The sequence below is a fragment of the Eublepharis macularius genome, chromosome 1 (assembly GCF_028583425.1).
Source record: "Eublepharis macularius isolate TG4126 chromosome 1, MPM_Emac_v1.0, whole genome shotgun sequence".
Classification (NCBI taxonomy): Eukaryota; Metazoa; Chordata; class Lepidosauria; order Squamata; family Eublepharidae; genus Eublepharis; species Eublepharis macularius.
In genome coordinates this window covers 168,861,660-168,881,291 of record NC_072790.1, presented here as the reverse complement: position 1 = coordinate 168,881,291, position 19,632 = coordinate 168,861,660, and the positions used below count along the sequence as shown (strand labels likewise).

The following is a 19,632-nucleotide window of genomic DNA, read 5'->3' as shown; positions in this document are numbered from 1 at the left end:
TGATAGTACGGACTAGGGTTAGGCAATCTCTTTGGCTCAAGTACTTTAATAAAACAACAACACTTGATTTATATATTGCCCTTCAGGATGATTTAACACCCACTCAGAGCAGTTAACAGTATGTTATTATTATCCCCACAACAACAATCATCCTGTGAGGTGAGTGGGGCTGAGAGAGCTCCAAGAGAGCTGTGACTGACCCAAGGTCACCCACCTGGCTTCAAGTGGAAGACTGGGGAATCAAACCTGGTTCTCCAGATTAGAGTCCCACCACTCTTAACCACTACACCAAACTGGCTCTTACACCAAACTGGCTCTACCTTACTGGTCCTGTCACCTAGTTGGGGATTCCAGGTTCTCTTTTCCTCTATACCGAGTAGGAAGTAGTACTTCAGCAGGAAGCAGATGTCTTCCCTAATTACTCCTCTGGCAGCCAGCCTATATCATTTAACTTATTCAAAAAAATCATCGCCAGGATAAAAATATGGTATTGTTATAAAAACTTCTTTCCTGTGGTGATGACTGGAAGACTATGGAGCTAAACAGGATATTTTGCAACCTGGCCACATTTTCACCTGCCAACATTTTCCCAAAGAGAAAAGGTCTCAGTCCTGAATACCTGTGAGTGAGAATGGGCAAAGAGGAGACATAAGGAACAATCCTAAGTGGATCTACTCAGGAGTAAATCCCACTTTATTTGGACTTACCCACAGGATTGTAGTGCTGGATCTCTTCCTGTCTTTGGAATTGCCATTAAAATATGCACACATAGTTTGTAAACCGCTCTGAGTGGGCATTAAGTTGTCCTGAAAGGTTGTACATAAATCGGTGGTTGTTGTCGTCGTCATCTTCATCATCATCATCACCACCACCACAGTTTTAAGACAATCTGAAGCAACAGTTTGGAAAAGGACTATCCCAAGTCATCTTCCTCCCAACATAATTTGAGGGACGGGGTGCTATTTCCATCACAGAGTGTTTATTTTGCTGTATTTCCTTTCAGTTCAGTCCCAGCTGATGGAATAGGTGATTGGACATTGTGGGATGCTGCATGTATCTCTGTGTGTATATGTAACTCTCTTGATAGTAAGCTGCCTGCTTCTCTTTGTCTAAGGTGGGAACGCCTCCTGACTCCTCTTCTGTTTCTGTATCTCTTGGGAGATTTCTTCTTTTGTTTATGTGTAAAGAGATTTCTTCTTCTTGCCTCATGGCCTTACAAACGGAAGGATGTATTTCTCGGAGCTCCTGCCATGAAGGTCTTCTCCACAGACCCATTTGCAGCCTCGCTGCTAGACTATCTGGCTATGGTATTTATAGGGAAAGTGACTCTTCAACGAGGACTCTTTCTTTCTGCTTCAAGATATTGGCATGAATGGAATCTACCTCAATAAACTGTAAGTTCTATCTTTTACAATTTGATTGTCTGAAGATTAATTACTACACATTGAGAAAAATGCCAAACTAAGAATGCCAGACTAAGTAAATCTGCTACAAAACAAAATCTAACAATAGCTAATACCTGCAAGATAACCTTTCACATTACAATTCACAGCCTACAGACACACTCTACACATAGTGTAAGGCCAAACTAGAGTCCCCCCCCCCACTTAATCTCTCATGGATAAAGGCATGAAGAAGCAGTGCAATTCACACCATGGTCTCATCCTTTTAGTACTCCACTTCCTGGTGCAAAATTAGTACTTTATTGAAGTAGTACAAATCTTTCTGATGGGGCCAATCTAGTGTCACTCGGCCACTTGTTGGGCTTTGGGCTTCCCCCGGTCGACCTTTTCTTGGCCCTGCACTGACATGAGTGCTGTTTCTCCACCACCAGGGCTCCACTACACAGGTGTGCCTTCCCTCCTTGGGTCCCCATGCTCCCAGATAAGTGGGTGAACCCTCCTGCGTGTCTCCCTTTCCATCCTATATTCTGGCTCCGGTGTGGCCTGCATGTCCTCCCACTGGCCTTCCTCTTCCTTCCCTCCTCCTGGCTTCCCCTCTGTCAACTCCACTTTCCCTTTTGAGCTGCCTGGGTGCGAGCCTGGGTCTCTCTCTCCATGGCAGCATGGTGCCATTTCCAACCTAGCTATGTTTACATCCAGCTTGGCCAGTCAGAATGCTGTACCACCACATAGGCCTTGCAGGGTCAGTCCGTGGGCCACTTCTACCATTCAGCCAGGCAGATTTTGGGGGACCATTACAGAGTAGCGAATTGTCAGTTATCTAGTTTATGCTTTCATTTTTATGTCTTGGTTGGCATCATCTGGATTTTTTTGCCCAAGGCACCAAAAGTCTCAGGCTTTCCTATCTTATGATTAGTATGGACAAGTGTCTCATATTGTCCTTTTTTGAGCATAACTCTGCCTTTGGGACTTAATTATTAAGGCCTGCCTCATTTTTAAAAAAATCTGTAAACTTTTTTACAGATCATGGACAGATCACTTCTACTAGCTTGTTTTTTGGGGGAAGGAACCATTTCTAACCTTGCTGAACACTAGTTCATGTCCTCATCCCTGGATTCTTCATTTCTTGCAACCATGTCACATAGTGATGGCTGTCTGGGTACAATTGCAAAACCACAGTATTTTACACGTTCTCATACCCGACTCCTCTTTTTATTAAACTGAGTGCCAGTCTAGAGTTGCTCAGCCATCTATAGGCTCAGCAATCACCATTGTTACTAATAGTCAACTCCTCTTCCATTGTTCTTAAATGTTTTAAATAAATAATTCCTGAATTTAAAGCATAAATATAATTGCAGCATATACCTAGTAAAGGACAGGATTCAAGTCCAGTAGCGACTCAAAGACCCCCAAGACTTTCTAAGTATAAACTTTAAAGAGTCAAAGCTCCCTTCTTCAGAAACAAGATGGGATGGAGATCCCCGAGGCTTAATATCTCAGTCAGAAGATTGGAGGGGTGTTATAAGGAAGGACATCAGGAAGCAAAGATATTTTAACATATACATTGGTGGGATATGGTAGTTACAGAGAAATATGAGAAGACTTGGGATTTCTTTACAATGGGAAAGATGCAGAGTTTCTGTGTATTTAACCATCCAAGCAAGTGACTCTAATGGAGGACTTCTGATGGTACTTTGCTTATTGAAAGACATGTTTACATATCCTCCAACTATGAGGCAATGCTACTTGACTGATATCTATTGACTACCTGGTACTTAGTGCATCATCTAAACTTATTCTCCAGTTTTGTGTCTATAAGGATCACCATGTTTTTCTTTTGATCTTGACCTTACAAGGGACCTACATGTCTCTGACAATGCTATAAAGGGTTCTGATGAACTACTGGCATTCATGTCATGAAACATCTCTCCTCCTCCACTTTTTGGCACTTAACATCCAGCCTGAGGAAGTATACAGGGAAATTCAAAGGCTTGCACTCATCATTTTTGAGCTGTATTTTGACAAAAAAAGATATTACACGACTGTTTTTAATTTTTTCCCTGAACCTGAACCAGCCTAAGGGAGAAGAATGCATAACTGAAAGACAACTCAAGATTTTAAGAAATATTTATATATTTATGTATCTTATTTCTAGCCTGCCTTTCACCCCAAAGCACCTTAAGTGTGTTCCCAGCACTCTCTTTCTTTTTGGAGTGGCTTGCCACCTGACCCAACCAAGCCAACCAGATGAAAAAGGAGAATGTGTATTTACACAGCAGAATGAGTCTGTGAAGCTACTCACAGGATTAAAAATGCATGGGGTGGGGGAGAAAAATGAATACACACAATGCATTTGATTTGATTGAAATGCAAAGCACGTCAGAGATTTTGGGTGCAGCTTCCTAGTCAAATTAAAACTGGCATAAGGGCCACAGTCTGGAACGAAGGCTCATCAAACCCATTGAGGTGCTTTGTGAGACAGGGCCTTTGGAGATGGGTTTTATCTCTTAATGTATTTGAAACTTTTGATACATGTCACAGTATGTAATTAGCTGTCTTGTATTTGCATGGTTTTGCTCTCTGAAGGGTAGAGTCCATAGTATTCAACTGTATGCCATAATAATCCCCACGCTGTTATAGGCAGCTAGTGATTTTCCCCTCCCCTTATCGTAAGAGGTCAGGCTTTTGGCATTTAATCACTGTGAAGCTCTTCAAGGTCACTGTGAGACTTTAAGAAAGCGATGCTAGATTCCTAAGTGAATTAGCTCCATCTTCTGGTCAACATATTGCAGTCGATATCTGATCCAAGCACAACAGGAAGAAAGAGGTAGGCACTAGGCAGGAACCAAATATATTTGATTTTAGAATGCAGGGAACTAAAACAACTCAGGCTATGTTTAGCTGGAGCATCACTCAACCTGGACTTCATAGGATGAGGGAAGGGAACTGTACCATTCCCTGGCACAGATCAAGGTCTCACACGAGGCATATGGTGAAATGCCTTACTGAATTAAGTGCACCTCGTGGCCTGATGAATTGAAGAGGGGTGGTGATGGGAGCTTGAACACTGGAGTAAATCTTCCAAGAGGTGCTAGAGACGATGATGACAATTATACATGTGCAAAAATGCATACTTTTCCATTTAGCACAGAAAGTTCACGTTCATATGACACATTATTTTTGTAGTAGAAGCCATTTCTTTGTTAATTTACATTGGCTTCAGCTTATAAGTATACCCATCATGTACACATACTGACATGCATAAGGTTTAACACCAGGCATGCCACTGCAAGAATGATTTTACCTGAGTCTGCAAAACTTTGCCAAAAGCATGACAGCAGAAGTACATGATGGATTTGCTCCCTGCATTTTATTCTCTGCATGATTTGTGCAAATTGTCCTCCTACACATGGAGAAAACCTACACAAATCCATTTGTGTCCCTGCTGGCTCATTCTATAAGTGTGCGGGGAAGGAGGAAATGGCTAAAATGAAAACAACAACAACAATTTATCTCCACTGTAACCCCACTGACTTAGCTATTTCTAATACATCAAACCTAACTGTAAAACTAGAGAGTTAACATGTAAATTCTTTACAGAAGAACAACTGTCCATTGCTAGTGAACGTTAGTGGGACAGCAGGAACTACAGATTTTAACAGCTTTTTGGCTTTGCTGTGCCAGTGTTTCTGCTGCTGCTGCAATTGCCTTTGCAAGGAGTATAGAATGTGGGCATTTTGATTTATACTGTCTCACAACAACAGTACATTGTGTAAAGACCATGCATTTCAATCCTTTGGAAGATCTTTCAACCAGAGTTCCTTTTCTGTCAAATGGGAAGATGCAGCAATTTAGCCCACAGAGGCCAATTTTTTTTATGAGGACTTACAGGATTGTTAAACTATTTTGCAGTTTTAGGTGAAAGTATCAGAAGTTTGGTAAAGATTACCCAGGAACTAATTGCTGTGTAGAGGAATGATCCACTGTATCCATTCTCAGCTGTTTGGGATTTCCTCGGGGACAGATCACTTGACTTATTCACACAGCAGCTGAGCAAAAATCATGACAACTCACATGACTGAAGGCATTTGGCAGTTTCAGATGCATGCATGTGAAAATTGGTTGTGAAGATTACACAGGAACAGAACGACTAGTATTTGATGTACATAGCTTGTATGTTTTTCCCTTGGTCTGTATTTGTAGCTGATGGCATAGTTTATGAACCTATTTAGGAAGGGCTTGGAGGAAAGGACAGTTTATCAATATGTTACCAAGGAATGGCATGTAAGTACCACAACTACAGCCCGAAGCGCGTTAGAGCCTTCACACAGAAAGAGACAGACCCCTCTCATTCAAAGATCCATTCATTGCAAACCCTAAAACTAATTTCTCGATGGTATATGACACCAGCTAAATTGCATCACATCAATCATTACCATCCAGCTAACTGCTGGAAGCAATGCGGTGAGTTGCTGTTGGAGCTGCAGACACATCAGCTCATTTTGAGACAAAATAATAAAAGAAATTAATGTGCTAACAGGATACACGATTCCAAAATCTCCAGAGATAATCCTTTTAAATTTGGGGGGAAATCCAGAGATCCCAACAACTCGCCTAAATCTTATCTACTCACTTCTGGCATTAGCTAAGTTAACCATAGTTTCATACTGGAGTAAAAAATCTGCCCCATCTGTAAGTAGCTGGAAATCTCACATCTGGGACCATTTCATCATGCAGAAAATCTCTGACCAACTGGAGCAAAGGGAAAATCCAAAATATAAGTCATATTTTCTAGAACAATGGCTCCCAATTTTGGATTATTTGACTAAAGAGAAAAATGGACATTGGCTAAGACGAAACAAGACCTCTATTATTCTATAGCTTACCTTTAGCCTTGTATGCATTGCTTATTATCTTTGTAAAAATAGAATGTATATTCTTTAACAGTAAAGTGCAAATGTTCAGAAGTTAGTTTTTAACTTCATTTTTTGTTTCTTTTACTTGTTGATAATTTGTTGCTGTTCTATGAAGTTGTTGTTAATGTAGTTATTGTATATACATAAAAAACTAAATAAAGTACTACTGGGAAAAAAAGATCCATTCATGAAAGAGTTATACCTGGCATTGGCACATAGCTCAGCATCAGTTTCCAGGCCTGAAATTACTGAGAAGAAGCAAGATTGAGGGGGTAGGGGGGAGAAACCCTTCCTCTTTGTGGGAGTCTGGTTTTCTATGCTCTCTGGAGCAAAAACAATAACAACAACAACAAAAAACTTGGTTCTAAACCTCTCTTCCCATCCTTAATTCAAAACACTGAACCTATTTAATAAATTAATTATATACATCTGATCTCTCCCCCCCCTCCAAAGGAACAAAGGAAATTTTCACTGGTGAAGCTTAAAAGTCCTTTAAGTGTTTCTTATCCTATCTCGTAACCACTGTTGTGGCTGGCTTTCTATATTGGATATAGTTATAAAACACAAGCATTTGGGCACAGACTTCCCTACAACATCCGAGACCTGGTTTATACATGCAGTAGAATGAGGTGGCAGAGTGCTGAGGTGGTACAATAGACCATAGGGATTATATTGTTTGCAGTTCCATTATGTTAATAATTCCTCATAAATGGAAAACTACTTTAGAATTGGAATTACTAGGCTAGAACCTTTTCCCTTAATGTGCTAATTTTAAATTTGCAGGAAATTTTTACATGTAGCTTTTCCCATCTACAGCTGGAAGTATCACAGCCTAATCTGTATACATAGGCCAGGCCTCAGTAGCACTCTGAAGCCTAAATAATAATGAGACTCTTGGCAAACAAACACTACTGATCTCAGCTGTCAAAGATCCATGGCCTGTCACTCTGCTGCCTGTCACAGCAAGGAAATAGCCTCACTAAGCTATATAAATAGAGTCACAGACCAGGTCACACAACACATCTGTAACTGATATTGACTGTGCTTTGCTGCCAAGCACATTTATTTACAGCACTTCGAGCTCAAACAAGACATAATGGTGGTGCTCTGTTTATTTAAATCTGGGCCTGCTCAAGCACATGCGAAACTCTCCTATTTTTCAAGCAAAAGAGGCACACAAATGTAAGGGTCTATGAGGATCCTTCCCACGCCTGCTGTTTACTTTGGTGTAGCCCCTCCCACTAAGGCCTTTTCTCCCAAAGCCAATACTGATGACCAGCTGACCACACAGCAGAATTTTCAACCATGTGGCTTTGGTCTAGTGTTGCCATCAGCCTGGAGAAAACACGTCCTGACCATGTAATAGAGGCATAATGAGATGTTATGTACCAGGTGATGTTGTTTACCTCAATGCCTTGAAAAGCTTCAGCTGCCTATTTCCATAACATTAGGCCTCCATTGAAGGGACACAATATTTTTCTGTAGACCAGTTGGCAGCCCTACTTTTTGGTCATCTGTATCCCTAAAACTTGTAATTTGCTTGCCCTATGCATATTATGTGTGACATAGGCTGGAGTCTTTACAAGTGGCAAGGATTCCCATATTCCTACACTGAAGGTAGGATCCAAGCCGTAGCATTTCATGGCTGGATTTTCTTTGAATGGTTCATTTTCTCTGATTTTTATCCACGGTTCTCAGATTTCAAAATATCAAGTGCTGTTTATTTACTTTGGCAGACATAAAATGTTTCCATTAGGTTTTTTTTTCACTTATTGGTGTTTTTGAGACTTCTTTTCTTACTGAAAAGCCAATTACGGTCATGTGTTGTATGATGATGTTGATGGGCTGTTTGAATATATACTTTGAATTTTGATTTAAATGTGGAGGGAAAAGGGAGGCGTGGGAAAGATCTGGTCCTCAGATGTTTTTTTTTAATTATTTCACTGAGGGAGTAATGCACAATGGCAGCACCATTAAATATCCACTTGAATAAAGACCACCTATGGAAAATGTGCATGGTTAATTTAAATTATATGTAATAAGGGCTTGGTTAACCTCCTACCAACTACATCTGTAAACAGAGAACCAGGAAGTAGTGATGAAATACAGCACTTCAACACACATTTAAGAAATGAGCAAACTTCCTCACATTTCTCAGGCAGTCGGCTAAAACTAATTGTATTTAGCCCCTATCCATCTCACTTCCTCTAGTGGTTTCTGACTCCAAAAAAAGCACCTAGACCACAGAGGAACCTTGGGGGACATAAGAAGTATTTAGAACTCTCACTCTTTTGCCCCTTTTGCTCTAACAAATTGAAGCCCCTCACCTCTCATTTTATATTTGAGCGAGGAGAGCTGGATTTAAAATAATGGTTCTGCCACCCACCGTAACTTCCACTTTTGTTTTTATAAACCCTCTGGAGAGCACAGGGGCACTTACATATGGTTTCCCAGCAGCCTCGCATTGAGACATCTTACTAGCTAGACTTGCTTAGCTTTGATAGTAGTAGAACATTATCAGATACCTTTAGGTCATTCTTTGCATTATGTTTTTTGTGGTCCAGAAAATACGGGTTTGTCTACTATATAGTGGTCTCACTGGCTTCATAGCTGGATCTCTTATTACTAGGGGTTTGCAACCTGAAGGTTTGTCTCTAAGAGCACTGCCTCTGAATAAGAGGATGCAGCCAAGGCTTTTACTGACCTACTGCTCTCAATTCCTTTCTCTTGCCTTGCCATGGGCAAAGGGACCAGGAGAGGAGTGGGAGGTGGGCAAGCTACAGTTATGTCCTGCTGTGGTTCTGTTAAAAAGACAATCTCACTATAGAGGCCGAGTCCATAGCAAGTGCACAGCAAAGCTGCAGATTAACAAACAAAGCTGTGACCTTGATGAGCTGTAGAACTGTGTATCCAGTGACCTCTGGAACATGCTATGAACCCTATCCTCTTTGCATCTGCTTGACCAACTCCCAGCACAGGCACGCAGAGTAATCTTGTTTCAATGAAGATAACAGATATACTGGAAATAGACTAAAAACACAGCAAGCACAGCTATGAGAAGCAAAGACAGACTGACTCAGCATTACAGTTTCAAAGTCTGTAGTGAGGATGCATGGTCAACAGTTTCCCCGGTTCTTGCAACAGACATGCTACAGCCAGCACTATAGGTCCGGTACTGTATTATTCAGATCAACCCTTTAAAACCAGGCACCTCCTCAAATGGGTTTTTAGCATACAAGCAAAAAATGCAAAGGAAGTGAAGGTAACATACTGTGATCAAGAAAATGATGTAGTATGAGCACAGTGAGAAAAGAGCTAAGACTGGGAAAAATAAAGATAGAACCAGGATTCAGACCTCTGGGAAACTGATTGTCCATCTAAGAGTAATAAGTAGAAGGGAAGGGAAGGGAAATTAAGAGGCAAGGACAGGAATTGGTTTGAGTGAAGATACTGACACTCTCAAACAGCTCCCCAATATTAGGATAATCAAACTGGATCAGATCGACTGGAACCATCCTGAGCATCACCCAATAGTTGTGCTTGGGAGTCTAAAGGCAACTTTGAAGCTTCTTCCAGCCAAATACTGTAACGACTGGATAATCCTTTGTGCACACTTTCAGGAAAGGCCGAAGAGCTGTGCCACTTTGCATTGTTATCCCTTAGCCAACACTTACGTCTCTCACCTCACAAGATTTTATTGTACTCTACAATAATTAATCATATATTACTACCATTCCTGGGATTTTTATACTGACAGTTGAAAATAAATGCCTTCACCTCTCAAAAGCAGGCGTTTAAAAGAGAAAATCCACTCTGATTGCCTGTATTACAGGGTGGGTAAAGGGATCACTAGACCCCGTCATAAGTATCTCTGCCCTCTGGCACACACACCAAAGCACATGCAGGGGCAACCCACTAGAGACTGACCTCCCTTTCAGCAGATGCTTTTCGGGGGGGGGGGGACAACAAGTGCCCTGCCCGACGCTACTTTCAGTGATTGCAGCGCTGCTTAAACACGCCTCCTGAAAGCAGTGACTTTGCGCCACTACGGCTTGTCCTTGCACAAAGCAGAGCGCGTCCCCCGGATGCAGAGCAGATCAAGCCCCTAGGAGATGGGGGCTCGGCGCGATTTATTCTCCCCAGCAGAGACGGCTCAGCGCCTTCCCCACCCCCAAGTTTACAACCTGTAGGCTCAGCGGGCAGCGCGCTCAGCCAACCGAAAAGGAGGAGAGAGAACCCGAGCGCACACTCTTAAAAAGCTTGCTTACATGTTGCTGGGGGGAGCTCCGCTGCTGGCTCCGGCTCTTTCTCCACCTCTCTCGCTACCACCACACCACACTGGTCGGGTTGCCAGTCCCAGCGCCTGGGCTCCTCGTCCGGCTCCCTGCCGGGATCAGCTCCCGCTGAGCGTTCCCCAGGTCCTAGTGCTCCCAGCAGCCCAGCGCTGCCCGCAACACTCGGCTTGGCTCCCTGGCGCCTTTAGACTGCCCTGCTTGCTATGACGCGAGCCAGGACTCAGCGCGGGCGGGCTGGCATGAGAATGAACCGGAGACTACCCTGAGCACCGGCGGAGGGGCTTTTCTCTCCCTCACGTATGTTTTGGTCGCTGGTTTGCCTTTCTGTATATTTGACGCCCGGACGACAAAAATGCAACCGCTCTTTCTCCTATCCCTGCATTTGCAGATTTTGATTTGGGAACGGGGGGACTTCTCTTCAGTAAAAGTCTGGGATGACGGGGAAAGCCTTCCAGATCAAAGGCGCGGCTTCCGTAAGGCTTGAGCTCCTCTTAGAAAGTAATGCAACAAAATTCAAACCGAGTCTGGATCCAGCAAGCCGAATGTACGTCTGTCTTTAATTCCTGTTAAAATGCAAGCAAGCAATAAACAAAAACAAAACCCTGGAGCTAGTCATTCCCTGTTGTCTTGAAGTCACATTATCAAGCCGCACAGCTTCCCTCTAAACCGAGCAAATGACAGAGAGCAACCTAGCATTTAGATCAAATTGAATGAGCCAGAGCAGCGCCAACATAATGCAGGACCAAGATCTCAGCTCCACCAGGTATTGAGCCTGCCAAACACTTTGCCTGAGCCAATCGGCTCCATAAATCGTGGAAGGAAAATGCTTTAAAAGTTGTAATAAAATTACCCTCTCCTGTTTTGTTTTTCTTTCCCACTTCCTGTTTGGGTGATAAGCAGTTTTGTCTAGCATATTGTTCTCTCGCAGAGTCTTGGGAAATGGGTTACTCCAGTACAGAATTCTGTTTAGCTAAGCAATAGCTCCTGACTCAGAGAGGCCTGAAGTAAAGCTTCTAAGAAATCCACCAGCACTGTTTGGAGGGAAACAAAAAGCACAGTACCAGGCCCTAAGCTACCCCTCCTTAAAACCTCTTTTCATTAATCCCATGTGTGTGTGTGAGGACAGGGTTGTGGAATGGGGAAGAAAGGTACTATGTGCATTCTCAAAAGCACTAGAATAACCCAAGCTGGGCTTTTCAGTCCTCCATCTGCAGTTCTAAATCTGCCCATTTTACTTCTCACTGCCAGTTCTGACCCATCCAGTCTCACAAACACTGCAGCCCAGCTGCCATCAGGCAAAATAAAGCAAGCTCCATCTGCAGACTGGAAAGGCTGAGCAATCTGGGTGCTTAATATGCAGAAGAATTAAAATCCCCTAAATGCTAAAAGCCTGAGTTGCTTCCAGCTCTCCAGGAAACCAGTGCCAATTTCAGCATAAACACCAGCTGTGGTTGCCCCTCTGCAGACTTTACTCTTGCCAGTCTGAGTGAAGAAGTTGCCACTGCAAGCATAAGTAGACCAAGACAGAAACAAAGCAGGGAAACCCCGGGTAGTCAAAGGCTACAAGAAACAATACCGGGAATATACAGTCAAAGAATTTTTTGATTTTTATAACAATATATTGGTGCAAAGTGTGCAAAAGTGCAAAGGGTCAACAATAAATACAATTTCATACAAGTAATAAATATATAATAAATACAAGGTAACAATTATACAAGGTAACAGTTGTTTGTCCGTGTTTTTGTAATATTCATAGAGAAACATCTGGGTGAGAGCTACAGCCACAGTCCAATACAGCCACAGTCCAATAACTGTGCCCAGGAAGAAGTTGTGTATACGAAACGGGAACGGTATAATATGCAAGCATAATCCCGTCGGCACATCAATATTTTCATTTGATCTGGATTGTGGTCACCCTTCCCTGTGGGACTTTCTGCCTACATTCCTAAGAAGGCTCTACTGCAGCTCTCACCCAGACATTTCTCTATGAATATTACAAAAACACGGACAAACAACTGTTACCTTGTATAATTGTTACCTTGTATTTATTATATATTTATTACTTGTATGAAATTGTATTTATTGTTGACACTTTGCACTTTTGCACACGTTGCACCAATATATTGTTATAAAAATCAAAAATTTCTTTGACTGTATATTCCTGGTACTGTTTCTTGTAGCATAAGTAGACCAGGCAGGTGGGACCCATCGTTTGCTGATCAAAGGCTTCCCCACATTGAGTCTTTTTCATGCACTGCTCTGCTCCCTCCTCCTAAAATAAATCAGAGGAGTAAGACAATCTATTTTCTCCTCCGGTAGCATCCTCAAGAAGGCTTGCTATTTACATTCATTTTATACAGGGCTTTTTTTCAGCCGGAACACAGTGGAACTGAGTTCCGGCACCTCTTAAAAATGGTCACATGGCTGGTGGCCCCACCCCCATCTCCAGACAGAGGGGAGTTTAGATTGCCCTCCGCATGGGGCAGGGCCACCAGCCATGTGACCATTTTTGCCAAGGGCAATTTAAACTTTAAAAAACTCCCCCCTTGTTCCAGCTGACCCAAAGTGACACCATTGTGCAGTCTTGAGTTCCCCCACTGAGTTCCACCACCTTTTCCCAGAAAAAAGCCCTGTTTTTATATATTAGGAAAGATAAACATGCACCGTTAATGATAATACTAATCAGTTAGCATTTATATAGTGCTTTGAACCCTCTGAAGTGCTTGTTCCGACAGCCTTGTAAGGTAGACTAGCATTATTATTCATGTACTGTAGATAGGATTGCCTCATCATAGGTTACTATGTATGGATGTTAAAAGTTGGACAATGAAGAAAGCTGACAGGAAGAAAATGGACTCATTTGAAATGTGGTGCTGGAGAAGTTTTGCAGACGAAAAAGACAAATAAGTGGGTTCTAGTTCACATAAGCCTGAATTCTCCTTAGAAGCTAAAATGACAAAACTGAGGCTACTGTACTTTTACACATCATGAGAAGACAAGATTCTCTGGAAAAGCCAATAATGCTAGGAAAAATTGAAGGCAGTAGGAAAAGAGGAAGACCAAAACAAGATGACTGGACTCAATAAAAGAAGTCATGTTCTCCAGTTTTCAAGATCTGAGCAAGTCTGTTAGTGATAGGATGTTTTGGAGGTCTTTAATTCATAGTGTTGACGGCACACACGCACACTGTAGACAGGAGATTGAGATAGTGGCTGGCCTAAGGGCACCTACTGTATTGAGTGTAGAGGTAAGATTCAAAGCAATCACTTTCCAATTCATAGCTCAGTTGCTTAGCCATAATATTGTAACAGTTGTAGAATACACATGGGGTATACCAGCTATAGTGTACAGAGGTTATCTATTTTCAGCACAAATACAGGAATGTTCAAGCATGCAACAAACCACATGCAAGGTTCACGCTATTTTTTACAGGGAAGAGTCCTCCCATGTAGCCAGCCCTGATCAGACAGAATGGTGGTGTACAAATTTTGGAAATAAATAATAATGTTGGAAATGTTGTCCTATGTGAAATAGCCCACCAGAGTGCCATTGCTGGTGTGTGTCAGACCCAGCAAGAAGAAATGAGAAAAAGCCTGTATCAGGTTCCTGGATTAAACTGCATGTCTTTTCACCTGCTCTCAGAGCCAAACTAAACATTATGATAGCCACAGTTCAGACCCATGGTCACCAATGCCATTTTAGAGGCGAATTTGGCCATTTAAAAATGCTACAGTTGGACCCGTGGCCACTGCAATTTCTAGTTTGGCTCTCATTGAGGTGGTATGGAGGTGTTTACTTGGATGTTAGTGTTAAACTAAGTGCCTGTACTGGCCCAATACCCCAAACAGAAAGAGTATGGGAGTGGGTAGAAGGAAACTGGAAGAAGCAAATGTAAAAGTCATATCATAGCTGCTAGTGCTGATTTTAAACCAACCACCATCTTTTGAAAGAGATGTCTTCTCCGCCACACAAATTTAATAGTCTCTTCATTCAGGGACAATGTGTACAGAATAGGCAAGCTCCTCAACCAAAAATATGTTTACCATGGATAAGACAAACTCATCACAAGTGAAAAGCAGGTGGCAGAGGTACTAGAATGCAGCATGGAAATCCCTTCCGTTCACATTTGAGGGGTGACGGTGCAGAACTTCATATTACGAGGCAAATAAAAGCTCTTAAATGCTTTAAAGCTTTACCGAGAGTTTAGGGGGAAAGTTTGCAGGCTAGAATGTTTACTGTTTGCTACCTCTTCCCTACAAATATCCCCCAGGCTATTAAAAAAGCTTCCCCACACTGCAGCTCTGGAAATAAATGGGGGTGCGGCAGGGGCTGGAAGCAGCATTTGCAGGGAAGAATTGGTGGCCACAGGAAGAGGTAAAATGGCTGCCATTTCTCACCAACAAGTGTTCCCCATCCTTACATTGTTTCAACAAGCAGGGATTCAGGAAGAGGCTCTTTTAAGGCAAAGCAGCATTTGGCCCTCAGATACCAGCAGATATTAAGTTTTGCGCTTTCTGCTTGCAGCGTGCTGCATGTTATCTTCCCTACTATTCAGGAGTAACTATAAAGCACTTACTCTTAGGATTTCCATTCTTTAAATCAGACTGTGGAAGTGTGCCTTGGAACAATTCAGTAAGAGATTCACTGTTTTTCACTTTGCAACTTAATTAGTTCTAATGCACTTTGAATGAAGCCACACCGATGGCCAATTGGTTTTTTCATGTGGCGTCAATATTTCTGCAGGAGATGCAACTGGCAACTGAACAAGCCACATTTGCTCCTGCGCTTGGCGTTATAGGCAGACGAAAAGAAAAGCAGAATGAACATTAGATTTCTTTAACGAGAGTGAACACTCGATCTGTATTTCTGTACACTGTGGGTATAATTGATTTCATTAGGCTCCTAAAGTTATTATTTCCCAGATGGTTGGTCAACCTTCAGCAGTCTTTGGATCAGATATATGCTAACTCTACATTCATACAGTGCAAGACACAATTACTCAGGAAATATGGGGAGATTCCACGCCTGAACAGTGTTGCCAAATGATCAAAAACATTTACTGTTTTTATGGCAGCCTGGTCTGCAAAAATCTAGAAATGGCACATGGAATAAGGATAAGCATTATCATTTGTCAAATATCTGGCGATCATAGTGCTGTTATAGGCACAGGAGCAACAGCAAATTTTTAAAGTTGGCAACAGATTACTTGACTCTGGATCTATGGAAACTATTTCTTTGTTGAACCTATCAGAAATCATGCAAACATTTGCTAGGAAGGAACCACAGGACTCCCCACCATTTGAATACAAATACAGTATTAATACATATATACCTGGGAATGCATTACCCCAAAGCCTCCATTAACTTGTGAGAACCACAAAGACTGGTCCCTGATATACTTGGAGAAAGCCCTAGGAGGCTGCAATGAACCACTCTTCTGCAAAATGACTAGGGTATTTTTCCTGTAGGCCTCTGACCCCATTGGTTGATATTCTCTACTTCAGCATGGTCTTCCCTCAAGCTCCACTACTATCAGGGAACAGGTGAAGCAAAACACCTGAGGCCTAATGGATCGTTTCACAGACCAGAGCCTGTCTCCTTTACATCACTCTTCTGCAGTCTCAGGAAAGAGCAATCTCAGGATTGCCCACTGGCCACAATCAGACACAGTGCCTGTGTAGAGTTACACACCCCATTTCCAGGTTGAAAGGATTGAGGCAAAATCTCAGTCTTTCTTTCCAAAGAACTTTCTGAAGACAGATTTGTTTTTCTGGCGAGGTGAGGAACCCTGGCTTCTCTCACTTAGAGTCTCTCGGACACCACCAGGGGTGGCCATGAAGGAATGGCAGCGAGGTCTGAGGATAGGAGGTGCTGGGTCTCCAATGTACAGAGTGACTGAATAGCTGCTGCCAACTCCCAAGGGCTCTTTTGGTACCAACAATGGGCTGATCTTCTGGTAGGTAGCTGCAAGAGAAAGAGAGAGCACTAACAGACATGTTTGGCAGAAGTTAGCTAGCAGCAGCAACATATTAGCAGAACCGGCAATGGGGCAACAGGATTTCTCTCTAACGAGAAAGATTTGAGTTTAGCTCTAGGCTGGCTATTCTTTGGTATACTGACCCTCCTACTCTCCTAAAGGCAGAGGAAAGGGATTCAAGGAGGCTATCATCTGAACTGAGGTTCTGGGCCTCTGCCCCAGAACCAAAGTTTACCCTTGGAAATTGTAAAGGAATAAGGAGAAGAAATTGCTTTGCCTCTGAACATGTTTAAAAGTTTCTCCCATTAACCACTGAAAAACATCCCTTTCACTAACAACATTTAGGATGAGGATGGAAACAACTGCTTCTCAAGATATACATCCCAAGCAATAAGCATGCAAATGCCACTTTGGAACTGCTGTATGCATATCTATTCTTTTTATTGGAGTATATGATCAGATGTATCTCTTGGAAGTGAGACACACAGAACAATCTTCAACAACAGATACACGAAATTGAGATTAAAAGTGTGCTGCTGACATCTAGTGGTGACTTTAAGTAATATACTTGTGTAACTGAGGAGAACCTTAAAAGGACACCTCACCCCACAGGGAAAACAGCATAATAACATCACTTTTGTCTCAAAGAATGATAGACTACATTTAGTCACAAACAAGTCAGCAGTCCCTGATCATTAATTTTATAACTGAAATGGAACGTTAAGGGATCAAGAAACTCAGAGTGAAGTGATATGCAGACTTGCTCCCCTATCTAGCAACGTCTTCTCCTTCACAGCTATGTAGCACGTACCTGAAGTGAAGGAATATGATCTCCTCTTGCTTGTCACAAGCCCATAGTCGTCTTCCTGACACATAAAGGGATCTTGTGTCCTTGGAGACTCAGTTGGAGAGCACAGCTTTGGACTGTGCTCTGTTGTATAAATGGCAGCAGATCTCTGATTATTTCCTAAAAGGAGAGAGAAGATAAAAATGTGACACATGGGTTCAGCTTTAATATTCCTACCTTAAAAAACATGTTGCTGAATCACAAATTATGCGCATATTGCACAGGCCTTGTTTCTGTGCTAAACATTCCATGGCATGGCACAGTATGGTGCATATGCAGGAAGATCTCAATGGCATGATGATCTATCAGTCCCAATCAATCTTTTTTTTGGAATATTTCTGCCTATTGTTTTAGACAGTGAACTATCAGTGGACATTTTAAAACAGTCCAATCTGATTTCAACATTTAACTTAAAGAAAGTTGCACCGATTTTTGATCACCCCAATGAGGTGTATCTAGGCATCCTGTACTAGATACTTGTGAGCTTGCCTCAGGAGAAGGGGTAGGTTGGAAACACTGTGAAGAGGGTGCCTCCAGTACAAAGGCCCATCAAATACTACCTCAGAGACAGGGGTGGGGGCAATATTTCAGAGTTGTTCGTGTTTGTATTTGGAAAAACATGGCTTCTGGACTAAGAGCACTGCTACCTTGGCCCAATTTTTCTTCATTGCTAGCTCATATTTCTCTGACCAATGTGAGAAAGGAGATTTCAGAAAACAGTTAAATGGAGGAAGGATAGAGGGAGGGTTAGCCCTTTAAAGGAATGCACTGCACGAGTCCCAGTTTAGTTTACAGAGGCAAAGCAACCCCTTCATACAGCTAATTTGCTGCCAGGAGATGAGGTCTGCAAAAAGAACTCAGGTTTGCAGAGGCAAGGGAACAATCCGGGCAGTAAGCCAATAAATATAGTGCATCAGAGCAGCGTTGCCAACTCTAAGTTGGGAAATTCCTGGAGATTTGGGGTGGAACCTGGGAAGGGCAGAATTTGAGAAGGGGAAAGATGTCAGCAGGATATAATGCCACAGAGTTAACCCTCCAAAGCATCGACTTTCTACAAGGGAAATGACCTCTGTCATTTGAAGATCAGTTCAAATTCCAGGAAATCTCCAGTCCTCACCTGGAGGTTGACAACCCTAACAAAAAGAAACATGGCATCAAAGGCGTCTGGAAAACCAGGGGGGGGAGGAGAACATGCAGAAGGAAAACAGTTTAGGCAATTTGTGTGGAAAGTGTACAAAAAAATCACCACTGCACTTTTGCAGTGAAACCAAGGCAAGGAGTCTGTTTGAATGCACCCTGTAGTACAATTAAGCTGCCTTTCCCTTGGGTTATGGAGACAGTCCACAGCTACAATACAAAGACAATCTAGATGTCCATCCCCTTCACATGAAGAGATGGCCTTCAACATTCTAAGCAAGGAAAGGCAAAGGACCTTTTTGTACGTGGTAAGGATTCACTGTCCATGCAGTTTCCCCAAGAGCCTTAGAGGCCAGACAATGAAGATGCAGAAGAATAGAGGGCAGGTGTGGGCGCCAACTCACTAGCTCCCACATCGCCTCTGCAGTAACACTTTCAGAGGTAAAGACCTCACCTGGCACACTTCAGTCACTTAGATGCCAGAAGCAAATGACCATGGCAGGCCATAGCTGAGATGCTGAAGGAGTGGTGGCTGTAATTAAAGAGAGACCTCAAGTGACTCTCGACTCTATACACTCACCTCCCTGTAGTGCTGCAGACTCCAGTGGGCCATCCTGAGTATCATAAGGCAGCTGCAGCCTTGCACTTGACCCAGGCAGAAGCATATCCTCTTGGCTCTTTGCTGCAAGGGGCTGACGAAGGCCAAGTAAGTGGGAGGCGCCAAGGCCAGGAATCACACTGGAAAGAACAGAAACAGCAAGCTGGGTTCCAGCGCTCACTTCCACAGGATTGTGCTGCCAGTTGGTATAAGATTTAATGCTGAATAGTCTCTCCCACAAAGGTAATGCATGCCAATTTGTGTAGAACATTGGCCGGAACTCTTGAATGGAGGGGATCCAATCTACTAGGTCAGGGGTGGGCAAATTGCGGTCCCCGGGCCACATGCGGCCCGCTACAGAGTTTTTTTGTGGCCCGCCAAGACAGTCAGAAAAATCCGCCTTGAACCGAGATTTCCTTCCCGTGCGCGATATGAAATTAGCACAATAAATAAATTGAA

General features: G+C 42.7%; 2 protein-coding genes across 2 annotated transcripts in view; both read right to left on the bottom strand.

Moving 5' to 3' along the window:
* The window catches only part of SLC29A1 (solute carrier family 29 member 1 (Augustine blood group)), a 104,254-nt gene extending 93,474 nt beyond the window's left edge, over positions 1 to 10,780 (bottom strand). The window contains exon 1 of the mRNA XM_054977799.1: positions 10,588 to 10,780. The gene's annotated coding sequence lies outside the window, so the exon portion shown is untranslated. The remainder of the gene's footprint in view (positions 1 to 10,587) is intronic.
* A 2,992-nt stretch (positions 10,781 to 13,772) lies between these two features.
* LOC129332900 (uncharacterized) overlaps positions 13,773 to 19,632 on the bottom strand; it is a 32,285-nt gene continuing 26,425 nt past the window's right edge. Inside the window, exons 15-17 of the mRNA XM_054984242.1 lie at positions 19,156 to 19,313; positions 17,403 to 17,558; positions 13,773 to 16,578 (exon numbers count right to left, since the gene is read on the bottom strand). Of these exons, the coding sequence (XP_054840217.1) occupies positions 16,340 to 16,578; positions 17,403 to 17,558; positions 19,156 to 19,313 (553 nt within the window). The 3' untranslated portion in view covers positions 13,773 to 16,339. The remainder of the gene's footprint in view (positions 16,579 to 17,402; positions 17,559 to 19,155; positions 19,314 to 19,632) is intronic.